The sequence below is a fragment of the Ursus maritimus genome, unplaced genomic scaffold, assembly GCF_017311325.1.
Source record: "Ursus maritimus isolate PB19 unplaced genomic scaffold, ASM1731132v1 scaffold_25, whole genome shotgun sequence".
NCBI classification, from domain to species: domain Eukaryota; kingdom Metazoa; phylum Chordata; class Mammalia; order Carnivora; family Ursidae; genus Ursus; species Ursus maritimus.
Window position 1 is genome coordinate 7,253,922 of NW_024425008.1, and position 23,382 is coordinate 7,277,303.

Below are 23,382 nucleotides of genomic sequence, written 5' to 3' on the forward strand. Positions count from 1 at the left end.
GGGGGGGGGGGGGGGGGGGGGGGGGCGGGTGTAGGGTAGTGCAGGGTAGGGCAGTGCAGGTTAGCCCGCTGTAAGGTGGTCACGGCCAACCACATTTTCTGAACCTCAAGGTTATGAGAAGTCCTAAGTGGACTTGCTCTCTTCTCACAGTGGAAACTTTTTAAATATCCTAAGAAGAAAGTAGTCCTGCTCATCGATTTTAATTTTAATCTGTCATATCAAAGACAAATGCAGATAACATTCTGCATTTCTATACAAACAACCCAATTTAATAGTAAGAACTTTCCTTCCTCTGACATAGCAACAAACATTTCATAAGAAACATATTTCAAAAGAAATATTAGTCCACCAAGAGAGAAAAATCCAAAGTGAAAGGGCTTAAAGAAAAGCAAAATGCCAGGACACACCCATCAAGGTATCAACTTTACTTACTGGCCTGACTGGAGTAACTGGGACCCAATTAGCCCCCTGCTGTAAACAAATATAAAACTTGGACAAAACAGATGGAATCACTCCTTTTAGACATTAGAACAGGCATTACAGACTGTGACCTCTAAAAATCAGGAAACAAATCAGGGCATGTGGGTGGCTCAGTCAGTTGAGTGACTGACTCTTGGTGTCAGCTCAGGTCACTATCTCAGGATCCTGAGATAGGGCCAGAGTCAGGCCCTGCACTCAGCAGGGAGTCTGCCTGAGATTCTCTCCCTCTGCCCCTACCTCCCACTTGCACACACACTCTCTCCCTCTAGTAAATAAATAAATAAAATCTTAAAAAAAAAAGGAAACAAACACAATGAGCCCCAGGCCAGCCTCCTCTTTCCTCACAGAGGCACCAGGAGTAAAAAGGAGGTGATTCAAGGTTCTGCAGCGCAAGGAGACGGAGCATCAATAACCCCGACGCCAAAACCGAACGAGATTAGACATTTTCAACATTTAGAAATATTAGAAGAAAAATTAAAGACCAATATCCCTCACGAACAAAGATGGAAAAAATCCTTAACAAAATACTGGCAAGTCAATGCCAGCATTACGTATAATGCATAATACATCATAACTAAGTGGAGCGTATGTTAAGAATAAAAGTTCTACACTCAAATTACCAATCAATTATTACTGCCACATTAGCAGAATAAAGGAGAAAAATCCTATGACCCATCCCAAAAGATGCAGAAAAAGCATTCAAAAAACAAACAGGCAAATACAAACTGGGAGAAAATATTTACAACGCATACATCTGGAACAGGACTTGCATACAGAACAACTCTCTTACTACTCAATTATAAAAAGCAAAACAACCCAGTTATTTAAAACAAACAAACAAAAACTGAGGAGCCACTTCACGGAAAATACCTGAATGGCCAATAAGCACAATTACTTGGAAAAACTAATCAAAATCAGCCATCGGGTAGAACTCCGAGACACTGCTACACACCCACCACCGTGGCTGTGAAACAAGCCAACCCCCCTGACGACCACACATTCAAGAGGATATGGAGCAGCCAGGACGCTCCCACGTCACTGGTGTTGGTGTAAAATGGCACAGCTACTTTGGAAATCTGGCTGGTACTTTCTTATAAATCTAAATATACACCTTCCCTATAAACCAGGAATTTTCCTTCAAGGTATTTATCCAAGAGAAATAAAAACCTTGTACAAAAATTTTATAAAAGCTTTATTCATAATAGCCAAAAATGGTCCATCAATGGGAAATGCAAAAAAAGACTATGTCTATATAATATTCTGAGCAGTAAGACTAAGTGAGTCATTGATACACCGACAATATGAATGAGCCTATTAAACATTTTGCAGGGCATAAGAAGTCAGAAACAAAACAGTATATACTGTGTAATACCATTTATATGACGTTCTGGACAGGAATAGTCCACAACACAAAAAAACAATTTTTTAAAAAAGAAAAAAAGAAACTCGGATAAGTGTTTACCTCAAAGGGTCCAGGATATAGGGGTCTGACCAAAGAAGGATATAAGAAATCTTTCCAGGGTGAGAGAAATCTTATCTATTTGGATACAGGTGGAAGCTGTACAGGTATATGCACTTGTGAATAGTCCTCAAATTATTTAGTATCTATGGATTTCCTCGTAAAAATTATGCCTGAATAAAAAAGTAATAAACAATCACTAAAACAATTCAGGTCCAAAAAAGTTAATTCACGAGAATCAAATACATTCCTCATTGTAAAGAAAGTGAAATAAAACAAACCAAAACACAAAACTTCAGGATAATTCTGACTTCTGTAGCCTTTAGGAAAAAAGGACTGGTGGAGAACTTACGAGAGTAATTTGCCCAAAAAACAGACCCTGTTACCTCTTCTATTATTTAACAAAAGTATGTTCTTCATAAAGAACTTTGAGAGAGGAGTTAGAAATATAATTTTGTAAGCAGAAAGATGCAAAATATATATTCTTAACAAAAAATAGTAGTTAAATGCCTTTTAGTGCACCAGTGCATACTTGGACCTGACCATTCAAAGTATGATTGTATCAGATGGGATGCTGTCAACCTTTACTCATTACAAACTAATTTCACCATTAGTTTAGCAAAAAGAAAGTTCAACATGATCACGATTAAATTAATAATTTATTAAAATAGATGGGGAAGGGAAGAAAACTGGAAATAAAATGAAAAAAATTGACCAAGTGGAAGCTCAGAAGTAAATGCAAGATAAACTATAGTAAAATTTCATTTAAATAGTAGTCTTGTGGGATATAAATAAAAAAGTATCTCATCTATTGTAAATATAGCTGAAATTAAAAGAATGAGCTGAATATTTTTATTCTACATTTGTATACCTCCATACTTTCATTCATTTTTCCCCCAAATACCAGGATCCCTCTAATTTAAAAGAGAGAAAATGGACTTTTTATGAACTCAAATTATTTAAAACTATAAAGATACTTTTGTGCCTTATTAAACATTTATTAAACATTGTTAAAAATGTAGTACTTATGATTAATTCTAGTTATCAAAAAGGATGTCTTACAAAATAAATACTATACCCATTCAACAAAAAAGGAAATCAGCTAAAATATTTTCTTACCACTTTTACAACACAAGGTGCATCGCTGCCCACCGATTTTGAAGAATTCATATCAGCTGTTTGAAAAAGTGACATATGTAATATCAGAACAAGAAGTAGCATTATTTTAATTAGCCTGTTACTAACCCTTTGTTAATATTTAGGTCCATGTATATCTATAACTCCTTGATAGAATAAATTTCAGTTCCCAAATATGTGTCTCAGGATATCATTACAGTATATTTCATCAATTTGAAGACTTTTTTTTTCATGATTTAAAATGTCTGAAATTGGTCATAGTAAAGAGAAGGGCCATATGCACACCAATGTTCATAGCAGCAATGTCCACAATAGCTAAATCGTGGAAGGAGCCGAGATGCCCTTCAACAGATGACTGGATTAAGAAGTTGTGGTCCAGATATACAATGGAATATTACTCAGCTATCAGAAAGAACGATTTCTCAACATTTGCTACAACATGGACGGCACTGGAGGAGATAATGCTAAGTGAAATAAGTCAAGCAGAGAAAGACAACTATCATATGATTTCTCTCATCTATGGAACATAAGAACTAGGATGATCAGTAGGGGAAGAAAGGGATAAAGAAAGGGGGGGTAATCAGAAGGGGGAATGAAACATGAGAGACTATGGACTATGAGAAACAAACGAGGGCCACAGAGGGGAGGGGGGTGGGGGAATGGGATAGGCCGGTGATGGGTAGTAAGGAGGGCACGTATTGCATGGTGCACTGGGTGTTATACACAACTAATGAATCATCGAGCCTTACATCGGAAACCGGGGATGTACTGTATGGTGACTAACATAATATAATAAAAATTCATTATAAAAAAAAATAATAATAAAAAAAAATAAAATGTCTGAAATTGGAATGCATTTTATAATTGCTGGTATCTTCAATACGATCATCAATTAAGTATGGAAAACTCTGAATTAAAGATTTCTTTAATTCAAAAGTCCTCATGGCCTTTGATATGCTAATGTAGGTTGTGAATTTCCAAGGGGATGATAACTGATGACATTTCTTAAATTACACAAACCAGGGAACCTTTCTAAGAAGGGGAAAAAAAAAAAAAAAAGAGGGAGCTGAAGTTCCTAAAAGCACTAGTTTGGAGGGAAAAGAAATTTCATCTACATCAGTAGTTCAGGATGTCGGCACTAGAACTTTGAACTGCCATCCACAATAATCATCATGTGGCTGTCATTTTATTTCATGCAAATAAAGCACAGATGCCCTGGAATACTGAGTCAGGAATATAAGGCTGCCCACATTCATGGAACAAATATTTTTACCAAGTACCTACGATATGCCAGTTTCTAGGAAATTGATTTACTAATGAACAGGAAGAAATAATCACTGCTCTTATAAAGCTAACATTTCAGTGGCAGGACACAGACAACAATTAAAATATAAAGTGTGCTTGACGGTTGGTGAAAGTGCCTCAGCAGGAAAACGAGGCAGGAAGGCAGACAGTGTTGCAAGCTCCTAAGAGAAACCTCACTGACAGGGTGTCCCTGGAGCTGTGGTCTGAAGGCAGTGAGGGAATAAGCCATGTAAATACCTGGGAAGAACACTCCAGGCAAACCAGCACAAAGGCCCTGACGTGGAAGCCGCTGCAAGCCTGAGGAAAGCAAGAAGTCCAAAACAGCTGGAGAAAAGTGAGGTGGAAAGTAAGAAGGGACAGATCAGAAAAGCAGAACGGGGGCCGCCTGGGTGGCTCAGTCATTAAGCGTCTACCTTCGGCTCAGGTCATGATCCCAGCATTCTGGGATCGAGCCCCGCATCAGGCTCCCTGCTCAGCAGGAAGCCTGCTTCTCTCTCTCCCACTCCCCCTGCTTGTGTTCCCTCTCTCGCTGCCTCTCTCTGTCAAATAAATAAATAAAAATCTTTAAAAAAAAAAAAAAAAAAGCAGAAGGGACCAAACAGCAGCATGACAGGTGACATAAAGCTGTCACTATGATTGAGCTTCAGAGCCACTGGAAGGTTCTAAGAAGAGGACTGGCAAGATAAGACTTGGATTTTTTAAGAATTCTTCAGGCTTCTTAATGGAGAATGGAGTGCAGAGGACAAGGGCAGAAGCAGGGAGGTCGGCCAGGCTATGACGAGATGTGGTTGCAGACAAGGTGGTGATTAAGTGGTCACATGTTCATATGTGGCCATATGTTCAAAGAAGAGCCAACAGGATTTGTTGATAAACTGGATATGGAAGGCAAGAGGAGGAAAAGGAGGTAAGGAGGCCTCCAAGTTTTCAGCCTGAGCATCTGGAAAGAGGAAGTTGCTACTTACTAAGGTGGAGAAAGCTTCAGGAAGAGCTGGTGCTTTGAGGAGCCTTATGTCTGAGATGCTTAGTAAACATCCAAGTTCACATGGTCAACAGGCAGTTGATATACAAGCCCTGAGTTCAGAAGAATGGTCCAAATTGGAGAAATAAATCTGAGAGTCACCAACACCGAAACACTACTCATTTAAAGCCATGACCTGGAAGAGCCCCGACGGCATGAGTATAGCAGAGAAAAGAAGAAACCCTAGGCCTGAGCCCTAAGGCATTTTCACGTTAGACGGTGAAGAGATGAAGAAGGACAGGCAAACAAAAACAAGAAACCACAAATCAGATGGGAACAGCAGGATTTTGAAGAAACCACAGCTCCAGTACTGCAGAGTGAAGACGGAACGCTGAGTCACAAAAACAGCTATCATGGGTAGGCGGAAAGTGTGAGCTCCAAGACACATCACTCCCATGCTGATTCATAATAAAGCAAGATTAGATCTTTTTAAACAAGCATTTAGTGTACAAAATATTAAAATAAGGATAGTGTCCCAATAATACTGCACAGTTCAAATGAGGAAAGGGGGGAAAGGAAGCTCGATAATTCATTCAAGCATTATGTGCTACAAAATATGCCAGGCACTAGGAACACAGTAAGAAGAGATGCCCTGCTGCCAAGAAAGAAATTTCAATACAGCATGGAAAGTACTATAAAAGGGTTAACACAACAGACAGTACCTGCCCTAACTTCAGCTTGGGAAAAATGAAACAAGAGAAGCATCACATATGGAGATCAAGAGGCAAAGGGCAGCAGGACAGCTGAAGTGCAGATCTTGAGGAAGTTAGAGGGATGAAGATTAAAGCTACGCAGGGACCAGACGAGAGGGAGGGTGTCATATGTCATTCTCCTATGTCTGGCACTTTATCCCCAGGGCCGGGGGGAGCCATTCTGGAAATTTAACTAGGCTAGATCACTCAAGTCACAGCGTGAACAATGGGATACAAGGGGGCAAGACTGAGCAGAGAAGAGTCACTGCTGCAGTGAGGATCCAAACGAGACCTGAAAATGACCAGCACCAAGGCAGGGTCGGCAAAGATGGAGAGAAAGCCACACAGTTAAAGCCATAGGCCTAGACAAAGTACTAGGTTCGCTGGTGAAGGAATACGTGAGAATGCCTTCTGGTGTCTGGCTTGAGATACGCCTCTCTTGATCATGAGAGAGTCAGGGGGGCACCCACAGAGAGGGCCCTGTAGGCCCCTGGCCATGGGCCCGTACTTCGGAGATCAAGTCCCAGGCCGCAGATATAAGATGGGGAAGTCAACAGTAAAAAGACAGCAAGAGCAGCCGTGAAATTGATGAGAGCACTCAGAGAGAGTGCACGGAGGGGGAAGTTAGCTAAGGAAGGAAAGCTGGAGAACGCAGAAGGTGCTCTGAGGGGGACTATGCACCTCCAGAAGCGGCAGGAAAGCGAGAGGGGACGTGCTCCTGTGAAAGACACAGGAGCAATCTTTCTGAGAAGGAAAGATAAACAGTGGCAAATGCTGCAGAAAATATCCAAAGAAAATTCAAAAGCAATCTTTTTAATTCATCAGCAAAAACCACTGATGATCCTGAATATGGCTGCTTTTGTGAATCAGTGGGCACAGAGAGACCGACTGGAGGCAGCAATACTAAGGCAAACTCCAGACTGATCAATCCAGCTTTACGAAAGCAAAGCTTTATCATGGCAATCTGTCAAAACACTGGATATTAAAAAATAGTACTATTAGATGGCACTTTCTAATGATAAATATAAACACCAATAAAATAGCACAAAGGCAGTGCGAGTTGCAGATGTTCCAAAGGTTACAAAAGCAAATTAACTAATACAAAATGAAGAACCTACTTGCTTCAAGTTCCTGTTCCTAACATGGGATGTCCTAAGTCCACACAGTCTGCAGTACAGATAGCTTATGGAATCTACCATCTCTAACTCACAAGGTCAAAACCTATATACCTGGCCAACACAGCCACTAACCTTTCTTGATTTATGAGAATTTTCACCTTAACAGACAGCCTAGTTTACTGGAATGGGCTGGGCCCTGAACAAAACTAAAGAATCAATACGTGTCTCCCAAAGGCAGGTGCCACTGACCTAGAGAAATCATATATACAACATACAGTAGAGCACTGGGCTTCAAGCTGCCTCATGAACATACCGCTAGAAGCTGCAGCTAACCCCACAGCCCGCCGGTCCTGGAGGAGTCGGACTCGGACCCTCCTAAGAGCTCTTGATCTCCGTCAATGGCTCTCACAAATCAGCATGCATCTGAATCACCTGGGAGACTTGTTCAGTCGCATTGCTGGGCCCTCTCCCTACATACAGTGTCTGATTCCTAGGCCTGGGGCAGGACCTGAGAATCTCGGTGCTAAGAAGTTTCCACTAACGCTGACCTAGTAACTAATATTAGTATCCTGAGTAAGATGTCGCTTCAAAGAAAAAAGGGTTCCATTACTAAAAATAAAATTTTATAAACCTCATGGCAGAAATTAAATAATTAAGTAGATAACTAAATCGAGATTAGAGGTGGAATAAAGGCCTATCGTGGAAAAGTTAGAAATTTCAAAAGCAAACATGAAATATATTGTATACTATTAATACTCTGGGTGAAGCAGTCAGCTTTAGAAGCAATCAGTTAAAATATTTTTATATCAACAATTTACTTAGCCTATAAAATCTCAGGGTTCCACATGGGTCCCCCAAAATTTCAGGGTACGTATCTTAATTAATAGCACATTTAATCAGGCAATTTTTAGGTCATTCTCCCAACTCCACTACAATAACTACTAAGGTTATACAGAAAGAAAAACAATCTACACCTGTTATTTGAAAATTAAACCAAAACAGAAGGAATAAAATCCCAGCTGAGTGGAGGTGGGGAAAGAAAGATGGCCACGGCTTTCTCTGGGTCTCAGAAGAGGTTAAGATTATACAGAGTATCTTAAAAATTTAAAGCACAATATTACAGATATATCACCCTCTCTTTCTACTGTGACTAAATCAACTATCGTCTTTTCCACTCCTATGTCAGAGATGTGTTTTTGCCAAATCATACAGTATATTAAGCTGAATGTAGATAATTAAGAACATCCTGTAAAAGCTCCTAACTGAGAAACTATTTTGATAAGAAAGCATGTAAATCTTTGGACTGGTACACTTACCAAGATATATACAACCGAAGCCACCCTGGCCAATGGGTGATCCTAGTTTCCACTCCTTCTTCGTCAAGTCAGTGATTATCTCCCCAGCTGCAAAGTCTTCTGCAAGTCGCCTCTTTCCAGGGCCCTGTCTTCCAGCTTGAGCTGCTTTTACACGAGGCATTTTCACTATAAAATCAAAGAAAGCAACGCTCAGAATTATAATCCTCAAAGTGCTGAAAACATTTTCCACTAAGGAAAGCTCTGTGCTACAAAGGTACTTTTCAAATGTGGAATTTATGGCACATATGGATTTATTACATGATAGGAGATACTTCACACATAGGCCCCGAATCCATCCTTACAGCTCTGTGAAGATTACATTATCATCCCCATTTTACAGATGAGGAAATGAAGGCTCGGCAAAGTTTAGCAAGCTATCCAAGGCTATGTACCTAGAAAGTGGCAAAGCAACAGAAATCTGCTCTGAGGGCTAACGTGACTCCAAAGCCTCAACGCCATGGCCCACAATCACAGAAGTTACCACAGTGAAGGAGAGGACCTTTCAAAACAGTGACAAGGAATGGTGGCTGTTTGGTCATTTGGCTTCACAGAAAAGTCAAAGCTGGTGACACCCAGCACTCCATGCTTCCCTTCTCACCCACTGCTTTTGGCAGTGAATCTGGATTCACCTTTCTCACAGTCAAGTTTAACATAACATTCAGAGAAACCAGTGTGTTATAGTGAAACCCGCCTGGGCTAGAATTAAAAGCCCTGGATTCCAGCACAGCTATGACACCAGTTAGTCTGGTGACGGTGATCAAGACACTTCTCCCTGGGCTTTAATTGCCCTGAGATGTAGCTTACCTCACGGAGAAAAAGAACCCCAGGGGCGGGGGTCAACCTCTCAGTTCTACAACTACTAATTGAAAAAGATTTAAAACAAATACTGTCTCAGGTGCCTGGGAGGCTCAGTCGGTTAAGCGTCTGCCTTCAGCTCAGGTCATGATCCCAGAGTCCTGGGATCAAGCCCCACGTCTGAGGGCTCTCTGCTTAGCAGGGAGCCTGCTTCTCCCTCTGTCTCTCCCCGCCCCCCCCCCTCATGCTATCTCTCTCTCTCTCTCAAATAAATGAATAAAAAATTTAAAACAAATACTTTCTCAGGGGCTATAGTCTGCAACACCTGAAATGGCTGTTTAGGTGAAAGACAGGTTTGTTAAGACAGGACAATTTACATTACATAAGGTAGTTTGCTTTGGAGCCTAGCTATTCTAAGTACATATACACAATGCTAGATGGGGATTTTTTCAGCAAATATCCACCCACTATCACACCACAGTAAACTCCATGTATACAAATGCTCTTTATTAACTTACTGGGATTTTTAAATTTAATTTTTTCTATAGAATACCAATCCCTACTCATTGTCTAAACCTTCTCTAACAAAACATATTTAAAATAAATGAATGTGGCTATTCTTTCTTCCTATCAAACAATTCTCTTAATGTGTATTTTTAATCATTATACAATCTTCCTGAATGGAATTTCAGTGTAAACAGTGACAGAACAGATTCAATATACCAGACAAGGTAATTCTGACAGCGATGGTTGTAGACTGAGTGCAAGAAATAACCAAGACCAAAAAAAGAAAAACAAAAAAAAAAAAGGAAGAAGAAGAAAGAAAGAACCAAGGCACAGCACTTCCAAATACTAAAATGGATGCCTTCTAAATTTACCCCACTGTAACAAATCATCAGAGTAATCTCCTACTTGATGATTTCCTTACAGTAAAGGCAATTTAAAATGAGTTAAAAAAAAAATCTTTTCCTCTTTCTGTAACTCAAGATAGTAACCAGACTATCTTTTGTGTTTTACTCAAATTCCTTTCCAAAAGTGACCATATTTCAAATGAAATACGCTAGCTCACCTTCTACTCAATATAAACTGGAGTCAACAAAAAGTGGTTTTCCTCCAAATTAAGTGGTTAGCTTCTACTCCGGGTTTTATTCCTATAGCCTACTTGTAACAATTAATGCAGTCGGGAATGACTTTCCTTCCTTCCTAAAAGCAGTCCCACAGAATCAGCCATCACTGTGAGTCTCTTGGATCCCTGAGCAAACCACTGCTTCCAAAGGTTCCCTGCTACGAAGATGATGGGATCGGCAGCGCACCTGTTTAATCTCCCTAAATTTCCCCATAAAACCAAACAGGACAACTGGAGAGCAGGACTCAAACCTGATGCACAGCGTCTACAACAAAACTAGGCGACAGTATTCCCTACATCCACAAACTTCAAATGGGAGTGGGTGAGGAGGCCGCAGACAAGATGACCTACAGGCTACCAGCAGCTGTGAGGGAAGAAGTCAGGGTGGTGTCTCTGATGAATCTGAGAATCCCCAAGTTACCCCAGGTTACTCCTCAGAAGCATGGAGACAACGTGGGAACAGCAGCCGGAGGTGGGAAGGGCCATGCGCACTCCAGCGGCGGGCTCCTGCAAGGTTCTGCTGGAGGCACTGGAGCAGGCTGGCCCCCACAGCCAGCCCAAATACTCTCCAATCAAAGCCTCCCGAGGTAGATGAGAAATGGCTGGGAACTGAATCCACACTGAGTATCACAAAGATAATACAAAGAAAGGAAAAAGAAGGTTCAAGCATAAAAGTAGATCTGTAAGTTAGCCTCCATGTTTTAGAACACGACACCAAAACAAAACAGAAGAGCAGACTCCAGAAATGACATAAAGTCAACCTGAACTATACCATCTAGAATTGCACAAAGAAGAAAAATAATTGCTTATAAAACTCAGCAACAAAAAAGGACCAAGGCCTAGTCCCGTGCAAATTGAATTTTTTTTAAAGTCCCTGCAGAAAAATACATAGAACATGCTTGCCAAAAAGTTGAGAGCTATGAACCAGTATTTCAAAACAAGCTTAAAGTTTTTATATAGAAAGATTAACAGAGACCAGAATTAGAAAAACTCAGAGACTAAGCGATAGAAGGAAAGAACTGAAAAGTCATAATCATCTGAGAGATGGAAACTAAGCTATAAGAAACATCAGACTGAAGGCAATTTAAACACAGTGACTTAACCGAAACAGAAAGTGAAAAGGAAAAAATTTTAAAAATCAGAAAGGGTGAAAAAGATAAACATTTCAAGAGAAAAATCATAGATTTAGAATACAGAAAAAGAAAAGCCAGTGAACATATAACAAAGAAAATCAAAGCAAGGGAACAATACTAAAAATGCTTTAATCTAAGACTTCCCTAAACTTAAAAAAAAAAAAGTGAAACTACAAAATGAAAGGTCACACCTCACACAGTACATGGAGAAATCAGCCCAGGACAACCCACACTCCGACACCACCTAATAAAATTCTAGAACTCCACGGAAAAGAAAGTATTCTTTGAGCATCCAGACCAAAAACAGATCTTTTATAAGGAAAATAAATCAGACCGTCATCACTCTGACAGCGACACTTATGCCAGAAAAAAAAAGGGGGGAAGTAACATAGTTAAGACAAAAAAAACCAAGAACTGAAGATTTTATACTCAGTTAAATTTCAAATATAAAGACCAGAAAGTGTTCTCAACATGGAAAAAGGGAGTAAGAATCCACCAGAGAACAAGCCTCAGATATCCAAAATGTCGCTGTAAGAATGGACAGTGAGCAGTAAGCAGACACTGATTTGTAGAAGCGAGACTCAGCGAGGACTATAAGGAGAGGACAGAATATATAATGGGTATATGTTCTGACGAAGTAGATACGGTACAACTGTAAAAAAATGGGAGAACATATGCAAAAAAACCTCAACTCTGCAGTAATCATACAGTGCGATACTTGGTTTTGTAAACTAGGGTTACTGTACACATCGCTGTGGAATAATGCAAATGAGTAATTACGTGATATTTTAATTCCGTCATCCCCTTGTATCCTTAAAAATCGAGATTCAAATACGAAAGAAAGGTGATACAAAAGGAAGACAGAAGAGGTAAGGCTAAAAGTGATTTGGAAATATTTTTAATTCAGAAGTTATTTTTTCTTTTACAAAAAGCACACGTACACACACACATACACACACACCACCTTTGCATTTTCCAGCCCTAGCCACAAAAAAGCTTAGAAACAATTAACCAACCCAGTAGTAATGAGTATCTCTAGTATACAAATTGTATTCTTAAAAATACTGTTTCTTCTCAAAGAAACCAGACTGCTTGAAGAGAGGGCTGATTCCAGATGTGGAGCCAGAAATGTCAAAGACAGACTTGGAACACCGTGTCACTTCTAGGTGTCAAGGAAGCTATCAAAAACTACCAGAGTGATGTCAGATATGTCTAGGGAGCCAACTTAGGTGTTCCCACTGACCAAAGATGGGCCAATTTGAGTCAATAAAGATAATAACCACTATGGATTAAAACACATAAAATGGGTAAATCCAAGAGTTTGTAATAGCAAGAAAACCTAAGTGGCCACCTCTAGAGAATAACAGGAAACCACTCAATTTTGAAAGCTGCTTTAAAAAAAAAAAAAGGGAAGGAAAAGAATAAGAATCAAGCATTTATCCTTTCTTTCTTATATGAATTGTACCACTGGGTAACCAAATATTAGATAAAGAGAAATTTCTCCTTATGGAAAAATTTCAGCTACTAAATGAATAAGAATGGTTTTAGGTTAACACCATTTTCACCTCCTACTGAATTAATGGATCCAGACACTGAGCACTGATAGCTACTAACATCAAAATATGAGAGATGTCCAGACATATTGTATGCCTCCTGATAAAAGAGCACGCCACTACCCATGAAGTAATCTTGCCAAAAAAGAAAAATAAAAAATTAATAGACCCCGAATCTGATCAAGCCTATCAATGCACAGGGTATGAAAAGAAGAGCATGATAAACTATAGCACAGGAAAGCAATCAGCAAAGTCCCAAGGGTGAGAAACCCCAGAGTACATATAATCCCATTTCTTCAACAGATAAAGGGGAAAAAAGAAGAGATGGGGGAGAAGAGAACCAGGTGCAGAAAGACTTAAAACAACATATCCAAAACAAAACCGAATCAGGCCAATCTACACCGCAGTGTTTAGGGAAGCACATCTGCGTGGTAACCAATAAAGAAAAGGGAGCGACTGCCATACAAGACAGAAGTTACTTTTAGGAAGTCTCAGAAAGTTGTTATGAGGACAGGCAGGTGGTTCTATCTCATGATGCTGGTGGTGGTTCTAATAGTTCCTCATAATTCATTAAGTCTGTATCTGCTTAATAAGGTCTTTTGTATTATGAAATATTTTATGGTTTTAAGCATTAAAAAATTACTGTTCCTATAATTAACAATCACCAAGGGACCGAAACTGAGAATCTTTTCATACTCTATGAGCTTGTCCAATCAGACACACACACACCCCCACACCCACACACCCCTAAGTAAAATCTGCACTTCATTGCCTAAGAACTATGGGTTGCCTTTTGCTTTTATTTATAGGCACTTCTTACATATTCTCTAGTGAAGAAATTAGCTCTTTATATTGCAAATGATCTTCCCCATTTGTCTTTTGATATTGTTTATTTTTAGCTTTTGGACTTTATGTCATCCTTGGAAAGTCCCCTCCCAGTCAGATTACTCTTTTCAAACATCTCCCGTGTCTTCTTTTAGTTATTTTATGGTTTCATATTTTGCTGATAAAATTTTGATTTGTCTACACTTATACTGGTATAAGATAATCAGAGGTAGGAATCCAGAATTTTCCAAATGGTTATTCAGTTTCTTGTCTTTTCCTCGGTGATGCATGCACATTAGGGAGATCCACAGGGTTCAAGGAACTTAAATATACCATACAGCCTAAGTAAACTAAGAAAAAAAAAAGTTCATACAAAGTTGTTCTTTTTTTCTTTCTCTTTCTTTTTTTCATATAAAGTTGTTCTGCCAACACCCATTTTCTGCTCTTCTAAACAAAGGCTTATTGGTTGTGCCCCAATTGGTTGTGCTCCACTCACTGGAGAACACTCCTCTGCCAGCTTGGTCTGAGATCTGTGTCTCAGCCCCAAGAGTGTCCTCTTTCCATGTCCTGCCACGCCCCCATTTGACATTCACAGCATTTGGCCACCCCTCTTATTTCCTGGTTCAGGGTCACAGAAGTCTCCTAGTTTCAGAGAATATGAGAGCTGTGTTTCTAAATCTCCTTGTTCCTTTTCAGGTGATTTCTGAAAAGAAGAAAAGTAGAAGTATTTAAAACTAGAAGCCCCTGCTCAAAAACTGTTAAGTTTTACAACCATAAGCATTTGCCTCAGTTACTAAGTGACCTTCCTAAAGAACTTAAAACATTAATTTGAATTCAACAATCCCCTCAATACATTATAGATTTCTCCTAATGATGAAACCCATACCTACGTTAGGTTTCTGTGAGACGAAACGCTGGAGGGCACAAACCTCAACCAAATTCAGCCTTTCTGCATCACTTCTGCCCACCTGGAGCAAAGCAATTGCCTCAGTTACTAAGTGACCTTCCTAAAGAACTTAAAACATTAATTTGAATTCAACAATCCCCTCAATACATTATAGATTTCTCCTAATGATGAAACCCATACCTACGTTAGGTTTCTGTGAGACGATACGCTGGAGAGCACAAACCTCAACCAAATTCAGCCTTTCTGCATCACTTCTGCCCACCTGGAGCAAAGCAAATCCACTCTTACGGTTGCTCGCAGAGAGGTTTCAAAGAAAAGGAAAACTTCACTGTCACAAACTCCATTACATAATCTGACCATTTCCTTTCCCCGTGATATTAAATGAAATGCAGATGCAAGCGAGAAGCACATCAAGATGCAAATCAGCAGTGCCCTTTGCTGAAATCACTCACTGCCATATTCCATATTAGCATATTCACCAAAATTTAATTGTAAACAGAGTAATTATGGTACTAAAGTTATTAAATACACAAAGCAAGCTTGGAACTATACATATTCAAATAGAATTTCAGTGGCAGATCAACTTTTATATCTGAAACAATACCCTAATTAATAGTCAGCTCTGATAATAAAATGGTCCTGTTTCTCAGATAACATTCCCAAAAAAGTTCTGCTGTGAATATTAAAATAAAGTTTTGTGAAGAGATTTTTTAAATTTCAATGGCTATATTTATCACAATATGGTACTGTATTTAGACAACTGACACTTTTCAAGTCCTGGATTCAAATTTGGAATAATTTTTTCTAATCTCCTGCTCAAGATAGAAAAAAAAGCTTGAATGGATAGAAAAGTATCACTTACACTTGATGAGCTCTACAAATTCATGCAACCCAAACTGGGAATTTACAGTGCAACAATAAAGCCTGTTATATACTGGATGTCTAGTCTACCTTCCCCTACAACAGATATGCACGTAAGCTCCCAGGAGGTGGGGGGTCCACCCACTTTTACGGAATCTTCTTTAAAGCCTAAGCTTCTCTGATATGTTTTTAAAGTGCATGGAGACACACTGACTCAGGGAAAATTCTGAACAAACTGGACTATTCCCCATTCCATCCATTAATGGGGTACCTACGGATTCTTCTCTCCACTCAGCAGTTGTAAAGCTTTTTCTCGCCCTCCCCCATCTACATTGACTCAAGTCTTTTCCAAACCCAAACATCTCTCTCTTCTTCATCAGATCCGATCTCTGAAGTTTCAGGACTGTTCTCAACTCTTATTTTACGTAATAAATGTTAAGTTTCTAAGCTCCCTGGGTACAAGAACTGTCTTCCAACACACACAGTAGGTAGGAATTCAATAAATGTGTCAAATCAAACAGCAAAAAGTGTTTTTCTTCTCAAGTATCCGATGTCTAACTTCATGCTTAATGTACCTCATTCAACTGCAATGGACACTGTCCTCCTACAAGCCTGGCAACTGACATCTCTTCCCACTCTCTACAATGACTATTCCAACCCTGTTTATTCTCCTCAACACCATCATTCCCCTTCTTGAGTCATAAATTTCAAGAAATGACCTCATCTCCCAGTTCAGAGAGAAAACTGAAGCTATAAGTGGGAATTCTTTCATCTTTCTAAGACCCAAACCTACATACCACCTGCACCTACATCAAGCCTACTTGGGCATCCACCCTATCTTCCGTCCCTCCTATCACACTTCAGGGAAGTTCTGCTGCTCTACCAAACATCAGGTCCTTCACCTCTGCCTTGTACCCCATCCCCTCCAACCTTCTTAGGACTTGGTCCTTCACCTCTGCCTGGTACCTCATCCCCTCCAACCTTCTTAGGACTTGGTCCTTCACCTCTGCCTTGTACCTCATCCCCTCCAACCTTCTTAGGACTTGGTCCTTCACCTCTGCCTTGTACCCCATCCCCTCCAACCTTCTTAGGACTTGGTCCTTCCCCTCTGCCTTATACCCCATCCCCTCCAACCTTCTTAGGACTTGGTCCTTCACCTCTGCCTTGTACCCCATCCCCTCCAACCTTCTTAGGACTTGGTCCTTCACCTCTGCCTTGTACCCCATCCCCTCCAACCTTCTTAGGACTTGGTCCTTCACCTCTGCCTTATACCCCATCCCCTCCAACCTTCTTAGGACTTGGTCCTTCACCTCTGCCTTGTACCCCATCCCCTCCAACCTTCTTAGGACTTGGTCCTTCACCTCTGCCTTGTACCCCATCCCCTTCAACCTTCTTAGGACTTGGTCCTTCACCTCTGCCTTATACCCCATCCCCTCCAACCTTCTTAGGACTTGGTCCTTCACCTCTGCCTCGTACCCCATCCCCTCCAACCTTCTTAGGACTTGGTCCTTCACCTCTGCCTTATACCCCATCCCCTCCAACCTTCTTAGGACTTACACTACTAATTACTCCCTCCCCATTATCATCCTAACTTTCTTCTTCCTTTCACGCAAATGTCTCAATAATCATGTGCCCCTACTAACCTCTCCACTCGCCTCCCTGGCACCAGACGTCGCTCCGTCCAGACTTCACCTTCAGGATCCGCTACTACTGCTCTGGCTAACGGCACTGAATCCAAATGACACCCCACCCTCCCGATCTGCCTGCTCAGGAGAATGTGACATTGGTGTTCATTCTTTCTTTCTGGAAACATTCTCTTCCTTTGCTACCATAACAAAATACGATCCTGGTGCTCATTCTACAGTTTAGCCCATTCACAGTCTAGGTAATTTGGGAAATACAACAATGAGTAACCGCTTGTTTTTTCAAGGAGTTTGTCCTGCTTTTTGACATACAGTTTTGCAGGAGTGAGGCATGTTAAAAAGGAAGACCACCTACACTTCCCCAGCTTATGCCAAAATACACATTTTATCATGTGAAAGTAAATAAAAGAAAAAACATGCTAAATAAACTTAAAATCTTGGAAATAAAATTAAGAGCTTTGAAATTAAGATGGAGGCACATACAAAAATAGAACTGGTTGATATGCTTTTCCTGTAAGCTAACAGAGCTCAAGAACAGACTTTATAGTCTCGAAGAGACAGTCGCACCTCCATGTTCACAGCAGCACTAGTGACAACAGCGAAAAGGTGGAAGCAACCCAAGTTGCTTCCAACTGCCCAAGTGTCCGTGGGCAGAAGAATAAATGCGACGTGGTGTATACATACAATGTGGTATTATTCAGCCTTAAAAAGGAAGGACATTCTGACACCAGCTACAGTATGCGTGAATCCTGAAGACACTATGCTGAGTGAAATAAGCTAGTCACAAAAAGACAAATATTGTAAGATTCCACTAATACGAGGTATCTTAGAGCGGTCAAATTTATAGAAACAGAAAATAGAGTGGTTGCCAGGGCTGAGGGGAGGGGGAAGAGGAAAGCTGCTGTTTAATGGGTACAGTTTCACATTTGCAAGATAAAAAGAGTTCAGGAGACTCGTCACACAACAATGTGAACATACCTAACCCTAGTGAACTGTACACTAAAAAATGGTTAGGGTGGTAAATTTTGTGATTCTATGTTCTTATTTTTCCATCACGATTAAAAAAAAAAAAGAATGAAAAGGGTTTATAGACCCAACAGAAAAAGAGAGTATAATACCAACAGATTCTTGGTGACTATGGACTCACCCTTCCCCTACGCATGTGCACACCCACAACTGGAAAAGCATTACAAGTGGTATTATTTCAAAGGTGGTCCTTACGAATGCTAATTACAGGCCTATCGCCTTTTACTGAGCTTTGCTTTATTACATTTCACGGATACCGTGCTTTTTTACAAATTGAAGGTTTGTGGCAACCTTCTACAGAGCAAGTCTATTGGCGCCATCTTTCCAACAGCATTTTCTCACTTCGTGTCTCTGTGTAATTTTGGAAATTTTCTCAGTATTTCAAACTTTTTCATTATTACTTTATTTATTATGGTTATCTGTGATCAGTGATTACAACTCACTGAAAGCTCAGATGATAGCATTTTTTAGCAATAAGATTTTTTAATTAAGGTATATAACTGTTTTTTTATCCATAATGCTATTGCAAACTTGACAGACTACAGAACAGTGTAAACGTAATGTTTATATTTGCACTAAGAAGCCAAGATACTCATTTGACTTGCTTTATTGCAACATTCACTTGATTATGGTGGGCTGGAACCGAACCTGCAGTATTTCCAAGGTATGCCTGTATAGAAATCTACTAGTTATCACAGTAATAAAGGCTAACTGTGAATTATGTGAATTTATTATATGAATTACGTTCATTCATTCACTCACTTAACAAATATTTACCGAATATATGCCATGTGCCAAGCACTGTTCTAGATACTTACTTGACCTCAAGAAACAAAACAAAGGTCCTGCTCTTTTGACACATATTCTAGCAGAAAGAGACACACATTAAAAGAAGGAAAGGAAAGGAAAGGAAGAAAGAGATAATAAAAACAAACATAATGGGTAAATTATATAATATTTTATAAAATGTAAGTGCCGTGCTTTAAAAAAAAAGATAAGGAAAGTAACAAAGATCAGGGGGGTAAAGGACAGGGAGAGGAGGTTGGCAGCGGGCACGTGAGCCTCACTAAGAAGGTAGGTGAGATCTGAGCAGACTCACAGGTAGTGTGTCTGGGGAGATACTGTGGGCAGACGGACAAGCAGTGCAAAGATCTTAAGGTAAGAGCACGCCAGGCAACTGAAGAAGGACGCCAGTGTGGCTTACGTGGGGGAAACAAGGGGAAAGTAGGAGGGGACACGGTAACACAGGAGCAACACATCAAGCAGAGCCCTGCAGGCCACTTCAGGACTCTGACTTTAGCAAAAGGGGAAACATACTTCTACAAGATTTGGGGACATGTATTATGCTTACATTTTAACTCCCAATACTTCAATCAAAATAAAAATCATACTCTGAACACGAGTCAAGAATTCTTCTCCCACTGATCTATTTCTCACCAAAGTCTTTTTTGCTAATATATGTTACTCCATTCTCAAAATCCACTCCATCCATAGGCTAAACTATGTAAGCCTGATATAAATTCAAAATCTTCAGTGCTTCTGTAGTGCCTTTGTCACTAATGTCACCTCAGGGTAGGAATGGGTTTATAGTGGATCAGCTTCCATTCCTAAAAAGTACAGCCTAGGAGAGGCCCTAGTCTCCTTTTAACTTATATAATATAAGTAATTTAGTAGTGCTATTAGAGTGAATGGTTTGTAACTTTTTGAGAGGAAATATAAAAATTTCTACCATGCTACACCCTCTAACTTCAAATAAAAATAATACTGAGTTCCATGCAATTCTGTATTACTCCAATGTATAGTGCCTTCTTCATTAATTTATTTGCTTGACAAATATTTATGTTGAGCATACTCTGTGCCAGGAACTGTTCTAGAATACAAGGATAAAGCAGTGAACAGACAAAAATTCCTGTCCTCATTTAGTTTTTTTAAATTTAAGATAGAGAATTTGTTAAAAAAAATCAAAACATGCTCAGCGTCCAATGGTAATAAGTGCTAAGGGAAAAAATAAAGCAGGGAGAGGGGATGGGGGTGAAATTTAAAAGATGATCTGGTAAAGCCTTACAAGAAAATGACACTTAAGCAAAGATCTGAAACACAGTGAGGGAAACTGGCCATGCACCTGTCTAGAGGAAGAGCATCAAGGCGGAGCAGCAAGTGCAAAGGCCCTAAGGCGAGAGTATGGCCAGCTTGTTCTGCAAGCCAAAGCGGCAAGGAGGTGGGTGCAGCTGGAGAAGAATCCAGGAGGGAAGAGCACTAACCGATGTCAGAGATATGAAAGAGCACACGGCTGGTGGTCACGCCCAACACACAGGCCACTCAATGTAAGGACACTGACTTTAGCTCTCAGGGAGATGGTAAATCCTGGGAAGGTTTTGCGCAGAGAAGTGCATGCTCTGGCTTACATTTCCAAAGGCTCCCTCTGGTGAATCCATCAAACAGACTGGAAGGGGGCAAAGCAGAAACAGCTACCACTTATTACAATGGTGTTGCTATTGGAAAAACCAATGACTGCATTAATCCTTCCTGGATAATAAGAATGTCAACTTTTTAAACATTGCACTGACTTTTAGTCACCAAACAGAGGGATGCAGAATAACCTAAGAGGTTTTTTAGATTTTTTTAAACTTTACACAAGCTACCGCCCCCCACCCCCCCAAACAAGTCTTCAGTGCCAAGTAGAGACAATTGATATTAGTGACAGATGGTCTAGGAAACATGCTAATCATCTCTTACTCTAGATTTTCTAAGCTCTATCTTTAAAACAATTTAGTTCACCAGAATATTAAATATTTGAACTACTTTATTCCAAAGGCATTTATAAAACACCTCCAAAATATGTGCCAGAAACTGATGCTTGGAGCTCGAAATGCACATGGATAAAATGCAACCTTTGGCCTCAAGAAGCTGCTCTTAGCTTCACGTAAAAACACCCTCATACAGTTAGGATTTTTATATCATCAGCTTCAAACAAGGATCAATAAAAAGCCCTTCAGGTAAAGAATGTTTCTGAATCCTCTGATAAAACTATTTATTAAAGACAGCAAGCAGCTGTAGACATCTACAGAACCAACTCTGTTGGTTTCAGGGCAGGGAGAAAGTACCTGTTCCAGGGGGTGCAAGTTTTTAAGATAGCAAGAGCTCTGAAACTCCAGGTCTCTCATTTTTTCAACGAGTGCCAGCAAGTTCAGAGCAAAATTATAAACTCAATTACATAAGTATCACGGTCTGAGGCAGTAGCTCTCAAACCTGGCTACGCATGGTAATTACCAGCAGAACTCCAAAACTAGAAAGGCCTCTTCCACAAGAGTCCCGGCGTCCGTGTGTTGAAATGCCGCACAGAAGAGGTGATGCTCAGACTGGACCACCGATCTAGATACGCCGGCACATGTTCCTTTTTTCATTCAGTCACTCATTTTCAACATACTAGCTCTGTTACACACAACTCTACTGTATTAGAGGATGTCAATAAAAGCTCCCTCTAGTTCATTTCAGAAGTTGGAAAAAACTATATAAATTAGTGAATAAATGATTCAAGAGGAGCCCCCCAAAAACCACCCTTTTCCCATCCCATCATATCCCAGATCAAAAATCACTCATTTACATTTCAAACTTATTTTGGGATTAAAAAGTAATTACATGTTTTGGTATAAATGGCTTCCTGCCAAACTACAGTAAGTCAAAGAATAAAAGCAAACAAGAGATAATCGGTCAACAAAGAACTTCATCACCTCTTTTGCTAAATTACATCAGGAACAATTTGAAAGCAATACATTTAAAGACAATTCTCTTACAAATGAGCCAGCTAATCAGAAGTTGATTAATGCATTTGATTACTGCTAAGAAATCATCTAAAAAATAAAATACAGCATCTTGAGTTTATACAGCCTCTTCCCAATTGCACCAAGGGTCTTCATATACTTACTTTTTTTATTCCCACAAATCCTACGGTTGAGACTGAACTGTAAGGATATCCATAGAATAAAAATATACTTATCATCAATATCATTTAACATAAAAACCTGTGACACAGGAAGGTTAATTGTGAGTTCCTATTAGGGAGACCCGATCAATCAGTCCCCTGGTCTCACTCTGAGAACCAGGCATATCAATTTAAGCAGGAAAAGCATTCACGGCTATATGGTACCTATAGGGACATTAACAAAACTAGAGTCAACTACAGCACAACAACCCATGAGCATACAGAAGTGAACCTCCAGAGATAATGATCCTATAAATTCATAGGCTTATTCCTGAAAAACATTAAGCTAAACTCAAACTGTGACACCATCTTTGGAAGCAATTGTCACACTAGTCAGGTTTTCACACCTACGCTGGAAAGAACTAGGTGAAGACTCACGCTTCTAATTCTGAGAAAGAAAGTGGGTATTTTCAGAGAAGAAAAATTTCTTCCTAGTCAGAATGTTTTCTACTTGTATTGGGAAACTGATTTACATTACACTATAACATTTTTTGGTATAGCGAATAAAATGTTTAAAATACAGTATATCAAGTGTACTTCCCCAACTTTTATTTCCTTTAAATGATTTCTGAAGGGTCTAAAAGAGGAGCACTAACTGCAGAATTAATTTCAACTGCGAACACACAGGATGGTCCAATTTCAAACAGAAGCTCAGGATGCCGCGCTACCACCACCTCCCCAGAAAGGGGAAGCATCCCATGAGGTCTCCCTGTGCACCTCTCTTTCTGACTTCAGATGTGATGGTTAGAAGATCCACCCCTGGAGTCATAACAGATCTCCGGGAACCAACCATGAAGCAGACATTACAGTAACATTCATTGGGAACTTCCTGCTCTGCCCATACAAAGGCATCTAAGAGGGGCGCAAGTCTGAAAATGCTGACTTCAAAGGGAGGTGACCCATCGGCCCTATGAAAGGAGCTACAAGGAATGCTTCTCTATGCTAAGCAAACACTGAAACTGTTCTA

General features: G+C 39.9%; 1 protein-coding gene across 3 annotated transcripts in view; it reads right to left on the bottom strand.

Moving 5' to 3' along the window:
• VRK1 (VRK serine/threonine kinase 1) overlaps nt 1-23,382 on the bottom strand; it is an 81,347-nt gene that overhangs the window by 38,923 nt on the left and 19,042 nt on the right. For all 3 annotated transcript variants that reach the window (XM_040641454.1, XM_040641451.1, XM_040641453.1), the window contains exons 2-3: nt 8,526-8,690; nt 3,059-3,114 (exon numbers count right to left, since the gene is read on the bottom strand). In XM_040641454.1, the coding sequence (XP_040497388.1) occupies nt 3,059-3,114; nt 8,526-8,685 (216 nt within the window). In that variant the 5' untranslated portion in view covers nt 8,686-8,690. The remainder of the gene's footprint in view (nt 1-3,058; nt 3,115-8,525; nt 8,691-23,382) is intronic.